At 43.3% G+C, this 18,133-nt stretch overlaps 1 protein-coding gene across 2 annotated transcripts in view; it reads left to right on the top strand.

Moving 5' to 3' along the window:
- The first annotated feature begins 329 nt into the window (after nucleotides 1–329).
- The window catches only part of BEND4 (BEN domain containing 4), a 224,345-nt gene continuing 206,541 nt past the window's right edge, over nucleotides 330–18,133 (top strand). For both annotated transcript variants that reach the window (XM_082272162.1, XM_082272163.1), the window contains exon 1: nucleotides 330–866. In XM_082272162.1, the coding sequence (XP_082128288.1) occupies nucleotides 494–866 (373 nt within the window). In that variant the 5' untranslated portion in view covers nucleotides 330–493. The remainder of the gene's footprint in view (nucleotides 867–18,133) is intronic.

The raw sequence follows: 18,133 nt of genomic DNA on the forward strand, positions 1-18,133 counted from the left end.
TACATGATCTTCACTCTGGATGTGGAACCCCTTCCAGTATCAGCTGTGCACCCCTCCTATCTGCTGGAGTCATACAAGCACTGTGCAGCCCATCACAGACTTTGTAGAGAAGGTGAAGTTTTCAGGCTGATCATCATAGCCCAGTGTATGTGTATGAAGTGTTCGGGCAGTGTATGTGTATGAAGTGTTCGGGCAGTGTATGTGTATGAAGTGTTGCTCGGGAGATCAGTGTTCTGTAATGACCCCCCTGCACTCCAGGCACCTGGAATTGTCAGCACCCAGCAGAGCTCAGGCAGCAGCCAGCAGCTGCACGCCCCGCCCCTTCCCCCCATCATCATTAGCAAATATTACCCTAAACACTTGCTCTTTACCTCCCTTCTCCCTCCAGGCATTGGAGAGGCCGGCTGTCAATCAGGCGGCTCCCCTCTGCTCGGCTCAGCGGCGGTGATCAGAGACAAGAAGACGAGCCGAGGGAAGGGAGAGCACGGAGGAGATGGAGGAGGAGATGGAGCCGGCAGAGGAGGGGCCCTGCATCCCGAAAATCTACAAGCAGAGGAGCCCCTATAGCGTCCTCAAGACCTTCTCCTCCAACAAGAGGTCCCTGCTGGCCAGGAGGTATGACCGGCCCACCATGGTGGAGATCCCACATCTGGGGGCACCCTTCCCTAACCAGCCCCCAGCCTCCTCCATCAGCACCGAGCAGCAGCATCATTACCAGCAGGCTCACAGCTCCTATCACAACGGGCCCATCCGAGACAACCCAACCACCTCCTCCCACTGCCACACCAGGGGGGGGCAACCCGGAGCCAACAACAACAGGTTCTGCCAGCAGGCCACCAGCGAGGGCACCCTGGAACTCAGCTCAGGTAGGTACAGAGGGGGGAGGGGGAAGCGATCACCTATAGGTGTGTGCTGGGATCACACCTCACTCTCTGCCATCAGCACTTTACCTTACCAATGAAAAGTTCACTTTGGGGAAGTTTAGTTACTCACTAGTAGTGAGATGTCTGCTCTATCTATATACACTGATCATGGCATAGATATAGAGAGAGATCTACTATATATACACTGATCATGTCATAGATATAGAGAGAGATCTACTATATATACACTGATCATGGCATAGATATAGAGAGAGATCTACTATATATACACTGATCATGTCATAGATATAGAGAGAGATCTACTATATATACACTGATCATGTGATAGATATAGAGAGACATCCACTCTATATACACTGATCATGTGATAGATATAGAGAGATCTACTATATATACACTGATCATGTGATAGATATAGAGAGAGATCTACTATATATACACTGATCATGTCATAGATATAGAGAGAGATCTACTATATATACACTGATCATGTCATAGATATAGAGAGAGATCTACTATATATACACTGATCATGGCATAGATATAGAGAGAGATCTACTATATATACACTGATCATGGCATAGATATAGAGAGAGATCTACTATATATACACTGATCATGTGATAGATATAGAGAGATCTACTATATATACACTGATCATGTGATAGATATAGAGAGAGATCTACTATATATACACTGATCATGTCATAGATATAGAGAGAGATCTACTATATATACACTGATCATGGCATAGATATAGAGAGAGATCTACTATATATACACTGATCATGTCATAGATATAGAGAGAGATCTACTATATATACACTGATCATGTCATAGATATAGAGAGAGATCTACTATATATACACTGATCATGTCATAGATATATAGAGAGATCTACTATATATACACTGATCATGTCATAGATATAGAGAGAGATCTACTATATATACACTGATCATGTCATAGATATAGAGAGAGATCTACTATATATACACTGATCATGGCATAGATATAGAGAGAGATCTACTCTATATACACTGATCATGTCATAGATATAGAGAGAGATCTACTCTATATACACTGATCATGTCATAGATATAGAGAGAGATCTACTCTATATACACTGATCATGGCATAGATATAGAGAGATCTACTATATATACACGGATCATGTGATAGATATAGAGAGAGATCTACTATATATACACTGATCATGTGATAGATATAGAGATAAATCCACTCTATATACACTGATCATGTCATAGATATAGAGAGAGATCTACTATATATACACTGATCATGTTATAGATATAGAGAGAGATCTACTCTATATACACTGATCACGTGATAGATATAGAGAGAAATCCACTCTATATACACTGATCATGTCATAGATATAGAGAGAGATCTACTCTATATACACTGATCATGTCATAGATATAGAAAGAGATCTACTCTATATACATTGATCATGTGATATATATAGAGAGAAATCCACTCTATATATACACTGATCATGTCATAGATATAGAGAGAGATCTACTCTATATACACTGATCTCTGTACATGTGATAGATATATATATCTATAGAGAGAGATCTGCTCTATTTTCATTGATCTCTATACATGATAAATAGAGAGAAAGATATGCTGTGTGTATATATATATATATAAAGAGAGAGGCCTGCCGTAAATAGAGAATTCTCTATATATAAATATATAGAGAGATATGCTGTATATGTATTTATATATATATATATATATATAAAGAAAGATGGAGAGATCAGCTGTATAGACATTTCTATAGATCAAGAGATCTTTATATATGTATCTATATATAGAGAGAGAGATCTCGGTGGCTATATATGGAAAGATCCACTGTATATAGAGAGATCTACATATATATTATAGATATACAGATATTTAAAGATCTGCTGCATATAGAGAGATGTAGATAGCTATATATAGAGAGAGATCTGCTGTATATAGAGAGATCTCCATAACTATATATAAAAGAGATCTGTATATAGCAAGATCTCCATAACTATATATAAAAATAGATCTGTATATGGAGAGATCTCCATAACTATATATATATAAAAAGAGATCTGCTGTATATAGCGAGATTTCCATAACTATATATAGAGAGATCTGCTGTATATAGAGAGAGATATGCTGTATATAAAGAGATGTATATAGCTATATATAGAGAGAGATCTGCTGTATATAGAGAGATCTGCATAACTATATATAATGAGAGATCTGATATATATAGAGAGATCTCCATAACTATTTATAGAAGGAGATCTGTTGTATATAGAGGGATCTTTATAGCTATATAGAGGGAGAGAGATCTGCTGTAAATGGAGAGATCTCCATAGCTATATATAAAGAGAGATCTGCTGTATATAGAGAGATCTCCATAACTATAGAGCAAGATCTGTATATGGAGAGATCTCCATAGCTATATATAGAAAAAGATCTGCTGTAAATGAAAAGATCTACATAGCTATATATAGAGAAAGATCTGCTGTTTATAGAGAGATCTCCATAGCTATATGTAGAGAGAAATATTCTGTATATAGAGAGATCTCCATAACTATATATATATATATATATATAGAGAGAGATCTGCTGTATATAGAGAGATCTCCATAACTATATATATATATATATATATATATAGAGAGAGAGAGAGAGATCTGCTGTATATAGAGGGATTTCCATAACTATATATATATATATATATATATATATATATATATATATATATATATATATATATATAGTGAGAGAGAGAGAGAGAGAGAGAGATCTGCTTTTCATTGAGAAATCTCCATAACTATATATATAGAGAGAGAGAGATCCGCTGTGTACAGTGATCCCTCTTTCTCTCTCTCTCTTTCTCTCAATATATATATATATATAAATATAAAAAGAGAGAGGGAGAGATCTGCTGTATATAGAGAGATCCTCATACATACAGCTCCCCCCACTGGGGCTGATATACTAAAGGAGTAGAGGACGATCACCTTCCTGGTGGCCAGACACGCTTCCGTTTTATCATCAGCAAACAATCCAATAGCCATGATGTATCAATTTACATTTAGATAGATTGAATCCATTTGATCTTCATGCACCATGTATCTCCTGTGATCCATTCCTATACTACTTGGATACTTGTGTGTCTTGTTGTATTGTTGTTATTACAATGCTAAATAAATAAAGTAATCATAGATAGAATGGATGGGCCAGGACAGAAGATGATCAATGGTGTTGCAGTGGTCGGCAGCACTGAGATGCTTTTGGTCATGGATCTGATTGTATCTCAGTCAGATTAGAGGATTGCATGATGGAAACAGAGAGGCGATTGATGATTTACAATCGCATATTCCTAACATTTATCACAATCCACATTTCCCTGTGTGTGGAATATTGCCTGATTGGATTATGACTATTGATCATTGAAAAAGAAATGGATCATTTATCGGTGCTTGTATGGCCACCATTAATAATGTGAAGTTATGATGACTTCAGGGGTGTGCTGGCGAAAATGCATTTCCTTTTATTTCCTTTATACTTGTACTGTATATCTTATACATTGTGTATTCAACCTGAACACAGCGTTCCCATAATCATACACTTTACAGAGTGATCGCTCACTTTCCTGAACAGCTCCTACCCTTCATCTCTGATTCACACCTGAGCATTTTGTAACCTAAAAGTGTATCTAAAGCCAAGAACAGAATTGAATATCATCGCAGTTTGCCGGTCCTTAGGTGGCTGCATTTGTTTTCTTATTTCACATTTTTTTTCCTTTTTTTTTTTTTTTTAACCTGTCCTAGGGTGACAGCTGTATAGAGCAGCCTTTTTCAACCAGAGTACCCAGGCACCCGGGGGTCCCTTGAGGTTTCTTCAGGGGTGCCCTGGCAAAATGCCTAAAAATTGCCCAAAAACTGTATACAAGCCTGTCTATTAGTTACACAAAGCCAAAGGTTTTCATTGTACACAATTACAACCTTCCTTCTGCCGGTGTCCTAACGAACAATGGCGTCATCAGTTGTCAGTTGCCTGCATAGAATTCTTGTTTGAACCTCTCTTGTCTCTCCCTATTAGCGTTTGGATCACATTAGCTTAGTGGTGGGGAAAACTGAGGGAGAAGAGAAACATTGGAATACTAGTCAGTACCAGTTTGTAGAAGTGTATTTGCTTTGGAAGAATAAACCACCTCCAATGTTGGGTGTCTTACGTGTGGATGTTGCTGCATTGTGTAAAACGATTAGAATAGTTTTTACATTTTAGAATGGGGTGCCTCAAGATTGTCCATCATTTTTAAAGGGGGACTTGACTGAAAAAAGGTTGAAAAACACTGGTATAGAGCAACATTGTCACCCTAAAACAGAGAGTTTCATAGAACTATCTAAGGCTGGTCAAAAATTATACACTTTTATTGTACTTTTTTATTTATTTATTTTTATTATTTATTATTATTTTTATTTATTTTTAATTTTATTGTATTCCTTTAGATTTACCAAAACCATAAAATATGAGGTCAAACCTAAACACTTTCAATCTGTATGCAGTCAGGCAGGCCCTTGCACTACAGAGTTGAAGAGAAAATGTAAAGGAAATTGAAAAAGAAAATTGTATCATGTATGGCCATCTTAAAGCGCAGTTCCGGCCTCAGGGGTGAAATTTAGATAAAAATACCCCCGGGACAGTCAGGGCTAGTACATTCCATAATGGCTAGCCTCTGAACTGTCCCAGGTCACACTTACCTGTAAGAAGAAATACTTACCTTGAAAATTTCTTCTCCAGCACTGCCATCTCAGGTGTGGGCAGCTGAAGCCAGAGCGTCCTCTTCGGTGTCCTCTTTGGTGACGTCGGAGTCCCACAATGCACTGCACTGGCCCTGCTCGTCACTTCCGGGGCAGGGCATGCCCAGAAGCTGTTTAGCAGGGAATGACGTGCCGGCACCGGAAGTGACGAGCGGGGCCGGTGCAGGCGCATTGACTCCTGGGAGCGATGACGTTCAGCTCCCAGGAGTCAATGCAAACAGGAAGTGACGGCGCGGGCCGCATTGCAGAGGGAGGAAGTAGAAGGAAGGGGAGTATACTTTCTTCAAAAACAAGGTAAGTAAAGAAAAAAAAATCGGGAGCATCCATTTATTTTTCAGGTGACACTCAGCAAGTGGATGGCCCAAAATCGATTTTGTCCATTTTGAGGCCGGAACTCCGCTTTAACACTCCCCTCTATTCCCTAAGAGCGGGAGGTGTTTTGTAGTCCACTGAGATAGCAGGAAATAATGCTAGCTGATACCAGTCCAGAGGCAAGGAGCAGAGGGTGTTATTAGATCACAAGATTTCTTGGATGAACAGCTTTTTTTTTTTCTCACTAGTCAAACTGATATAATAATACACTTCGAATGGCCTATATAACAGACCAAAAGGGAGCAAATTAGAGAAATCAGAGTTACACTTTAGGATAAGTTCACATCCTATGCGCATCTGGAACGTGCACAAAATCACCCGCTTTCCCGACACGCACAGAAACACACTGTCCTTTAGCAGATGTGCATTTAGGCCCTGTTCACACCTGAGCATATTTCAGCTCGTAAAACGCTCATCTCTGAAGTCTCAAAACGCCCAACAAGCAAAATCCCATTCATTTCAATGGCCCCTGTTCACATCTGAGCATTTTGTCTCCAGAAGAAAAACGCCTGAAGCTCAAAAAAGTACATGAGTTTCTTTTCTGGCTGATTACAAGCATTTTTGTTAGATGTCAATGCCTTCTTCCAAACACCTGCAAAAAACACCCGAAAAACGCCTGAAAAAAATGCCTGTAAAAAGCCCAAAAAAACACCTAAAAATGATACACTCAGGTGTGAATGGAGCCTAATTGTCAATAGCACCCCTACACATCTTCAACCGTGAATTTTTGTGTTGGCCAAACTACATACAGGCTGTGTGCTTTGGTATGGCATGGTTTTGGGAAAGAGTCAGGTACTTCTTTTTCCCGCATAGGGCAGTCCATTGAAATGAATGGGCTGCCACACATGCAACGTACAGGAACGCACGCATGCTCGGTTGCACCTGTAGCTGTGAACCAAGCCTCAGGGGCTTCTTTTCCACGGTTCTCACACATAGGGCAGCTTATTGAAATGATTGGTCTGCCATAGAGGTGCGCCAAATGGAAATTTTGGTGCCGAAACCGAAAATGCAGGATGCACGGGGCCGAAAACCGAAACCGAAAATGACAGTTTTAAAAAAATATATATATTTGTATATATAATTGTATTATTTCCAACTTTTTAATGAATTTCATAAATTTAAATAAATATAAATTGATTGTCGGCATTATTGGCACTTTTAACGCAAGAAAAGCTCAAGAAAAATTCATGTCTTCACGCTGGTCCATTGCGCTTCCGTTGGTGTTAAAAATCTTGCTTGCTGTATTTGTAGTCAGAAAAAAAAAACTCACCAGAAACGCACCTTCCTGTTGAAATGCATTGAAGACGCATCAATAACGCATCAATAACGCACCCGTGTTATGTTTTTGCTGCGGTTTTTGAGTCACACAACCTATGAAAAAGGCCCCTCTCCTGTGGGCACTGCGGGAAGTGGGAAGCTAAGCAGTTGAATTTGATCATTCATACTTTCCACGGTGCACACAGGAGAGGGGCGGGAGAAGAAGAAGCTGATTGGCTGTCTCCTATCCCATCTGTGTGAGGTAGGAGGGAGGGGGAACTGTCAGTGCAGGCTCTGAGTCTGAGCTGTAAAGGAGGGACTCTCTCAGCTCAAAGTACTGCTGATTGGCACTGATAGGCAGCATTGATGAGGCACTAATAAGTGGCACTGATAGGTTGTGATAGGTGGAATTGATAAGCACAAAGTGGTACTAATAGGCAGCAATGACAAGCTCTGATAAGTGGCACTGATGGGCACTGATAGGCGGCATTGATGAGCACTTATGAGTGGCACTGATAGGCAGCATTGATGAGCACTGATAGGCGGCACTGATGGGCAGCGTTGATGAGCACTGATAGGCAGCATTGATGAGCACTGATGGGCGGCATTCAAGAGCACTGATAAGTGGCACTGAAGGGCACTGATAGGCGGCATTGATGAGCACTGATAAGCACTGATAGGTGACAGTGACAGGCAGCATTGATGAGCACTGATAGGTGGCATTGATGAGCACTGATAGACGGTATTGATGAGCATTGATAGGAGGCACTGATAGGCAGCATTGATGAGCACTGATAGGCGGCATTGATGAGCACTGACAGACGGTATTGATGAGCATTGATAGGTGGCACTGATAGGCAGCATTGATGAGCACTGATAGGTGATACTGATAGACAGCCCTGATGGGCATTGATGAGCACTGATAGGCGGCACTGATGGGCAGCGTTGATGAGCACTGATGGGCGGCATTCAAGAGCACTGATAAGTGGCACTGAAGGGCACTGATAGGCGGCATTGATGAGCACTGATAAGTAGCATTGATAAGCACTGATAGGTGGCAGTGACAGGCAGCATTAGTGAGCACTGATAGGCGGCATTGATGAGCACTGATTGACGGTATTGATGAGCATTGATAGGTGGCACTGATAGGCAGCATTGATGAGCACTGATAGGCGGCATTGATGAGCACTGACAGACGGTATTGATGAGCATTGATAGGTGGCACTGATAGGCAGCATTGATGAGCACTGATAGGTGGCATTGATGAGCACTGATAGGTGATACTGATAGACAGCACTGATGGGCATTGATGAGCACTGATAGGCAACACTGATGGGCACTGATAGGCGGCATTGATGGGCACTGATAGGCGGTATTGATGAGCATTCATTGGTGGCACTGATGGACAGCACTGATGGGAACTGATAGGCGGCACTGATGAACACTGATAGGCAGCACTCAAGAGCACTGATGGACACTGATTGGCAGCATTGATGCGCACTGATAGGCAGCACTGATGGGGCTGCACTGATAACCAGGACACTGATGATCAGAGCCCTGATTATCAGTGTAAACAATGTACTGACAGTCTTGCTGGTTAACGGCTCTCCTTTCCTCATACAGACACAGCATGGAAAGAAAGGACTGCCGATAACCGACAAGTCTGTTTACATATGATCAGCTGATCACATGGTAAAGGGCCACTGTGATTGTCCGATGGACACAGCATTCACAGAGCATTCTGGGTGTGAACCCCAGGGGGCATATATGGGAGGCAGGATTCTGGGAGGATGTCCATGGACGCCCTGCCAGAACTGCAAGCCCGGAGCTCGGATGGAGGGGGGGAGTCAGGAGGCCCTTCATGGTTTCTTGCACCAGGGCCCTGAAGGTTCTAGTTACGCCTCTGAACCTTCCCTTGCTTAATCCAAAATGAAAAAAAAGGTTTTGCTTATAGTTCTACTTTAAGACAACTTGCACATGAAACCAATCAGCTGCAGTGTGCCTGGGGAAGACAGGGGCAGTGCCCAGTCCTGCTACAGGCAACCTGAAGGCTCTACTGAGTGGTACTGGCGTTTACGGCCCCGTGTTTACAGAGACGAGGTAGGCTCCATGTACACGGGACGCTGGAAATGGCCGTTTAGGAGCAGTTGGGCGTTTTTTTCAGAAGCCCCTGAACCCATCTACATTTTATCTTATCTGTCCATGTACACCAGGTCGTTTACAGTCATTTGCAGGCAGTTGCGTTCAGGGACTTTTTTTAGAACGCAATTATTTGCGTTCGAACGTGTGTTTCCCGGCGTTTCAAACGCACAAACGCGTCCGAACGTGTCTGAACGCGATGACCCGCGTTTAGCGTTCGCGTTTTTCCATTTTAAAGGGGAATAATTTTTTTGACCTCTAGGAACGCTTCTAAACGCAAACGCCGCTAAACGCTGGTACAAACGCGACCGAACGGACGTTTCAAACGTCCTAAAAATTCCAGCATTCATAGGGACTTTTAACAACGTCCCGTGTACATGGAGCCTTAATAATGCAGTAGGAGGGATGTGCTGCAGCTGAACTGCTCACATAGCAAAGGGCCTGAGGTTTCAAAACACTCAACCACCAGAATCCCATGCTTTTAATTTGTGTTTGTTCACATGTGTGCGCTGCGGTAGCTCAGCATCTGAAGCGCCAAAAGGTAAAGCTTCTTTTGGAGCAGAATGGAGCACTTTTGGCCTCATTGACTTCAATAGGAACACCTGAAGGATGCCCAGAAATGAGCTTTGCCTTATTCACTAACACTCACTTTACTAAGTGAAAAGCCTCTACTCCTTTAGTAAATCACCCTTGCTGTGTGTATTATACAGCTTCGAGACCCATCAATTGATCGGAAAAAAAGTCATAGCACAAATATCTCAAATTGTTATACTAGAACCTTATTTTAGATTTAAAGGTTTTCATTTGGAAGTTCAGGTATATTTTGTTCAGTGGTTAATTTCTACAGGTTACAATGAATTCCACTTTGGCAGATTAGATGACGCTGCTTTCATTATATCCCATCTCTGGGCACAAGAAGAAATCTGCTCTTTCATGGAGCCCCCCATCCCCCTTCCCCGCACTGCAAGGGTTGAATGCTTGATTTTGCCTAGGGATAGAAGAATGGGGTGTAGTACTCACCTTTTTCCTCGCTGCAGCAGGGTGCAACCAGGCCCACAAAGCCTTCTCTTAAAGCGGAGTTCCGGCCTCAAATACCTTTTTTAACTAAAAATACCCCTATAATACTAATCCATCGCCCTTTACAGATCCGCTGTTCTCATACTTACAAGGTGTACGGTTTTGGATTTTAGTCAAAATCTTACTTTTAAAAATGCTGTCTGGGCGCGGCCATCTTAGATGTGGGCATCTGAAGCCGCAGTGTAATCTGCTGTGTCCTTCTTCCTGATTCCAGGGGGTGTTCTGGGAGTTCTTCCTGATTCCAGCCTCCTGGGAGTGATGACAAACAGCTCCCAGGATGCAATGCAAAGGCGGAAGTGATGTCGGTGGCCGTGGCCACAGAGGGGGGAGAAGGAGGAAGTACAATCAAAAATGCCCTGAAAATAAGGTAGGGGACCCCGAAAAAAATTGAAAATGCCCAATTGTTGATCAGCATAGCGAGCACTCCAGGAATCACTAAAGTTGATAGGCCGGAACTCCGCTTTAAGGTGCTCCTGGCCTCAGTTGCACTTCTGCCTCCTCCACATACAATGTGGGGTTAATAGCTCTGCTTTGTAAATGAAGACATTAAAGGAGTGCTCACACCCCAGATTATCGGAGGGAAAAGAGGACAACCTGGGGCTGGCTTGAACAGGGTAAGGTAAGTAATGCAGCCTTTTCATCTTTAATGTAACAAGTATTTTACTCTTGCAGTACAGGGGACCCCACTGCAAAGGTTTTCTTCTTCTAACCCAGAGTTTGGCTGTAAAGTGATACTAACGTTTTCTTTGTTTAATAATACCAAACATGTCATACTTATCTCCTCTTTGCGGGGCCCTCGCCGGTGCTCCTGGCCCCTCCCTCCTGCCCCACAGGAAGCAGCTTGCTATGGGGGCACCCGAGCCGAGCCGCTGCTCTCACATGGAGCTGCGGGCCTGGCCCTGCCCGCTCTTTCTCCTTATTGGCTCAATGACAACAGCGGCAGCCAATAGCCCCTCAGGAGAGACAGTCCAGAACAGCTGAGACTCTCATGCAACATTGCTGGATCAAGATGGGGCCTGAGTAAGTATTGGGGGGCTGAGGGGGGCTGCGGAACACAGAAGGTTTTTTATCTTAATGCACATAATGCATTAGGATAAAAAAAAAACTTCTGCCTTTAGAATCACTTTAAGAACACTGTATTGTGATCAAGTTACTGTAGTTGAAGTGTAAAGTTATGGCTGTCTCCGCTTGGTTACAGAGAATTGCTGAACAAGGTGCAGTGAAAGGCCCCTGTCATACAAACGATCTGATCAGATTTGCCTGTCAGTTTTTTAGGCGGATCTCATGGGATCCTCCATGCATCCCTATGGGGCAGCAGATGTCAGCGGAGACATGCCCGCCGACACCCGCTGCCATCTGTATCCGATCCTGTCCATGAAATCCGGACGGATGGAAACCCTATTTTCCATCCGTCCAGGGGATCGGATGGGATTGGATGAGAGCAGCGGGGCTCTGACACCTCCCTCTCACACAGCGCGGAGATGGAACTGTCATCGGCCTGCTCAGCGGGGATCGGCGGATCGATCCCCGCTAAGCAGAGAACGGTCCGCACCAGACATCGGACCATGTGAAAGGAGCCAAACTCATATTTGTGTTTTGAAGCCTGGCTTTTTGATAATCTTAATGACATGTAATTTTAGGACAAGTAACAATTCCTGCATCCTCACAGTTCCAGTTTGTAAGGCAGCGCAGTGACACATCCGCTTTGTAAATAGCATGTATTTCCTTTTTTTTTCTGTTATTTACCATGTTGATATTGAATTTCATTTCATTTCACAGACTGTTCAGATTTTCTGTATTGCCTTGAGGAAGCATGAAAAATGTCTATGGAATCTTAAAGAGAACCTGTCATGTTAGAAATGTGGACATTGCCTTAGTTTCAGGCTTACGGACTGTCATCCTTATAGTTGATTCTGTGACCTGAAATAAGCAAAAAACATGATCAATTCTGGCACAGAGGATAATACATAGGAATAAAGATGATGCAAATGGCATAGCTAGAACCTGAAATGTATACCAGAGAAGTCCATCAATTGTGAAATCAATCATGATATTGATATAACCTGGGAACAATTTTGTAGGAAGTCATGCTGTCATTGTGGAATGTTAATATTACGCTGTTTACTGGTGTAAACACTTCTGCTGGTAAGCTCCTTAAGCAGTGAATTGCTGAGAGTCAGATTAGGATCAGGTAGTCATATATTGCTATGACTTTGCCATGCCTCACCAGGAACATTGAGGTCTCATGTTCATGCTCATTGCTGGCACCTGTCATGACTTTGGTCCCTGTCTCATGTAGTTTTAAAGTGATCGTAAACCCTCACTCACTTTATAAAACAACCCATTCCGTTTAAAATAGAAATGAAAGGCAAAACATTTGTGTATAGATATAAAAAAACTTCCTAAATACCCCCCCCCCTTTTTTTTTTGAGTGAGCACATTCCCTATTAAAAACTGAGCACACTAAGCAGAACACACCATGGTCAGTTCTCTAGCTATGCTGGGAAGCCTGCACAGACTTTTACTGGGTAGCTCAGTGTACTTCTGTTTCTCCTCCCCCAGCTGCATAAGGGCTGGGGGAGGAGAAACAGCAGCACACTGAGCTTCCCAGTAAAAGTCTGTGCAGGCTTCCCAGCATAGCTAGAGAACTGACCATGGTGTGTTCTGCTTATGGCACTTTTCCACTGCAAGTACCGGCTTGGCTCTACTCGGCCCTGCTTGGCCCGGTTTGCTTTTCCACTGCTGGTACCGCATGGTACGGTGTTGGAACGGTTCGGTACAGTAGGGTATGGTTTGCTTTTCCACTAAAGTAGTACTAAAGTTAAGTGGGTGGGATAACAACGGGGTGGGTGGGATTCTCTGACCAATCAGTGGCTAGTAGTGAATGCATGCAAAGGATTGTGGGATATGGTACCGGGTATGGTACCTCTTGGAACCACAATTGAGGTGGTACTGTTTTTGAGAGCCGTACCGTTCGGTTCCATGCAGTGGAAAAGCGCCGCCGTACCGTACCGAACCGTTCCTACACCATACCATGCGGTACCAGCAGTGGAAAAGCACAAAAGCGAGCCGAACCGTTCGGTTCCATGCAGTGGAAAAGCGCCATTAGTGTGCTCAGTTTTTAATAGGAAAGCAAAGGGAGTGGCAGGAACACCAATGATTTCACACAAAGGGACCAATACAAAGAGAACAGGTTAGAGGTCCTAATTCACCTATATAGATCTTTAGTTATTACTAGATGGATCATCAGCGGGACAAAGCAGGTCCTTTTTCTGCTATATACACTCATCAGCCACTTTATTAGGTACACCTGTTGGTAACAAGAATTGTTGATCAGCCAATCACATGGCAGCAACTCAATGCATTTAGGCATCTAGACGTGGTAAAGATGACTTGCTGAAGTTCCAACCAAACATCAGAATGGGGAACAAAGGAAATTTAGGTGACTTTGAACGTGGCATGGTGGTTGTTGCCAGACAGGCCGGTCTGTGTATTTCAAAAACTGCTGATCTACTGAGTTTTCACACACAACCATCTCTAGGGTTTATAGAGAAGGGTCCGAAAAAGAGAAAATATCCAGTGAGCGGCAGTTGTGTGTACGAAAATGTCTTGTTTAACGCCACAGCCTACCTGAGTATTGTCAAAAAAGAACAAAAAAAGGGCGCACCGACCTAGCGCATTATCCTCAATAAAAGGCTTTATTTAAATAACATAAAAATTGGCTACTCACAGACGTAGATAAAGGTATAGCATATCAAGCTGAATTGCTCAAAAGTCCGTGTTTAGTCCATATAAGCGTCCATGATGAGATGACTGACGCGTTTCGAGGACCAGCCTCTTCCTCAGAGTCACTGTGTCATGACTGTCTCTTTGGTTTAAATAATGATGTAGTGAGGTGGCGACCCAGTCACTGCCCCCAGGTGGGAGTGCCTCCTCCCCCGGGGGGTGTGGCTAGAGCACCACCCACCTTCTCTTGTGACATTATTGGTAATTTGCAGTGGTCAAGGGGTCTGGATACCAAGCGCAGGAGAAGGGTGGCTACACCTTATTGTTTTTTGTACCTGAGTATTGTTGCTGACCATGTCCATCCCTTTATGACTACAGTGTACCCATCTTCTGATGACTATTTCCAGCAGGAAAATGCACCATGTCACAAAGCTCAAATTATCTCACCACTGGTTTATTGAACATGACAATGAGGTCACTGTACTCCAATGGTCTCCACAGTCACCAGATCTCAGTCCAATAGAGCACCTTTGGGATGTGGTGGAACGGGAGACTCACATCATGGAGGTGCAGCCGACAAATCTGCAGCAACTGCGTGATGCTATCATGTCAATATGGACCAAAATCTCTGAGAAATGTTTCCACATCTTGTTGAATCTATGCCATGAAGAATTAAGGCAGTTCTGAAGGCAAAAAGGGGTTCAACCCGGTACTAGCAAGGTGTACCTAATAGAGGGGCTCGGTGAGTGTCAATCTGTAGTTATTACTAGAGGGATCACCAACAGGAGAAAGAAGCTCCTGATTTTTCTAGATAGATCTTTAGTTATCACTTGAGGGGTCAACAGCAGGATTAAGGAGGTCCCGATACCACTTTATTAGATCTTTAGGTATCAATAGAGAAATCACCAGCAGGGGGAGGAGGTCATGATCCTTTTATATAGATCTTTAGTTATTACTAAAGGAATCACCAGCAGGAGGAAGGTGGTCCTGATTCCCCTTTATAGATGTTTAGTTATCCAGAGGGATCACAGACAGGGGGAAGGAGGTCCTGATACCACTATATTAAAAAGAAAATATATATATATATATATAAAAAGATTAAAGGAACACTTTTTAATCTGAGAATCAAATCAATTAAACTCCTGTGATATTAATCTGGTCAGTAAGGTAGCAGAGGGGGTTGTTAATCAGTTTCAGCTGCTTTGGTGTTTGACATTACTATGAAATTAACAACAGGTGCACTAGATGGGCAACAATGAGATAACCTCCAAAACATGAAAGGTTTTACAGGTGGAGGCCATTGACATTTTTTCCCCTACTCCTCTTTTGTAACATTTTTGCATTTGGCTAGGGTCAATGTCACTACTGGTAGCATGAGGCGATACCTGGAACCTATAGAGGTTGCACAGGCAGTCCAACTCCTCCAGAATGGCACATCAATACGTGCCATTGCCAGAAGGCTTGCTGTGTCTCCCACCAAAGTCTCAAGAACATGGAGATTCCAGGAGACAGGCAGTAACTCTAGGAGAGCTGGACAGGGCCGTAGAAGGTCCTTACCCCATCAGCAGGACCGGTATCTGCTCCTTTGTGCAAGTAGGAACAGGATGAGCACTGCAAGAGCCCTACAAAATGACCTCCAGCAGGACACTGGTGTCAATGTCTTGTTGACCAAACAATCAGAAACAGACTTCATGAGGGTGGCCTGAGGGCCCGATGTCCTCTAGTGGGCCCTGTGCTCACTGCTTGGCACCATGGAGCTCAATTGGCATTTGCCATTGAACACCAGAATTGGCAGGTCGGCCACTGGCACCCTGTGCTTTTCACAGATGAGAGCAGGTTCACCCTGAGCATGTGACAGACGTGAAAGGGTCTGGAGAAGCCGTGGAGAACATTATGCTGCCTGTAACATCGTTCAACATGACCGGTTTGGTGGTGGGTCAGTGATGGTCTGGGGAGGCATATCCATGGAGCCTAGACAATGGCACCCTGACTGCCATTAGGTATCAGGATGAAATCCTTGGACCCATTGTCAGACCCTACGCTGGTGCAGTGGTCCTGGGTTCATCCTGGTGCATTATAAGAACAATGTAGCGCTAATCATCAGTAAAAAGTTCTCAGAAAGATTAAAAAGTCCATGTAAAGTCCCAATATGATCAGATGAAAAATGTAGCGAATCCGTGATACCACCACCAGACACCCAGTTCACACTGACCCTTACCACATAACGATGATCCCCATGACAGAGATCCCAAATGCCAAAAATAGACTCAGTAGGACTCGATATGTATCCTGGATAATATGCGTCCTTCTCTGGAAGTCTCAGGTCAGTAGTCACAGGTATGTAGGGAATGAAGCACAAAGCAGTATCATAGCGCAGACCATTTATTAACCAGATCAAAATAATAGATTAAAAACACTTACAAGGATCCAATCATAACGAGCATGTAAAGCAGTCCAAATTGTTTCCAAGCATGTTCCGCCACGGCATTCCACCAAAATGATGGCCGCCACGTCTCCTCACTGTGGGCGAGCGTGTCCACTGTGACGCCCGACGTACGTTTCGTTACACTGAACGTCTTCGTTGCATGACAATGCCCGGCCTCATGTGGTGAGAGTATGCAGCCAGTTCCTGGAGGATGAAGGAATTGATACCAATAAATGGCCCCCACACTCGCAAGACCTAAATCCCATAGAATACTTCTGGGACATTATGTTTTGGTCCATCCGACGCCGCCAGGTTGCCCCCTCAGTCTGTTCAGGAGCTCAGTGATGCCCTGGTCCAGATCTGGGAGGAAATACTGCAGGACACCATCTGTCGTCTCATTGGGAGAATGCCCCAACGCTGTCAGGCATACATACAAGCATGTAGGGGCCATACAAACCACTGAGTACCATTCTGAGTTGCTGCAATGAAATTTCGGCAAAATGGGCTAGCCTGCTGAATCATTTTTCACTTTGATTTTCCGGGTGTCTTTGAATTCAGCCCTCTGTAGGTTGATAATTTTCATTTCCATCAAAAGATGTGGCATCCTTTCATTCCCAACACATTACCCAGTCCAAATCAGTATAAATATCTAGCATGATTTTTTTTCCTCATTGGGATCTGATATAATTTCAAAGTGTTCCTTTATTTTTTATGAGCAGTACATATATGTATTTATCACTAGAGGGATCACCAGCCAGAGAAAGAAGGTCCTGATTCCTCTATATAGATCTTTAGTTATCACTAGAGTGATCGCCAGCATGAAGAAGGAGATCCTGACTCCCCTACATACTGTAGATCTTTAATAAATACCAGAGGGATCACCAGCAGGAGGAAGGAGGTCCTGATACCACTATATATATCTTTTTTTATCACTAGATGGTTTATCTGCTGTAGAAAGAAGGTTCTGATTCTGCTATATAGATTTTTAGTTATCCCAAGAGGGTTCACCTGCAGGAGGAAGAAGATCCCGATGCCCCTATGAAGATTTTTATTTATCATTAGAGGTAGGAGCAGGAGGAAGGAGGCCCCGATTCCCCCTATACAGATCTTTAGTTGGACCTCATTTAGAATACTGTGTCCAGTTCTGGAGACCTCACAGCCAGAGACAGGCAGCAAAAATAGTGAACGATCTGAGGAACAAAACATAGCAGGAGAGACTGCAGGAACCTAATATGTACGGTCTGGAGGAAAGTAAGGAAAGAGGAGACATGATTGAAACCTTTAAACACTTAAGCCCCGGAAGATTTTACCCCCTTCCTGACCAGGGCCTATTTTGCGATTTGGCACTGCGTGACTTTAACGGACAATTGCGCGGTCGTGCGTGGCGGTATTTGATCACCTGTGCGATTTTT

Source organism: Pelophylax lessonae, assembly GCF_965119305.1.
Source record: "Pelophylax lessonae genome assembly, chromosome: 1".
Classification (NCBI taxonomy): domain Eukaryota; kingdom Metazoa; phylum Chordata; class Amphibia; order Anura; family Ranidae; genus Pelophylax; species Pelophylax lessonae.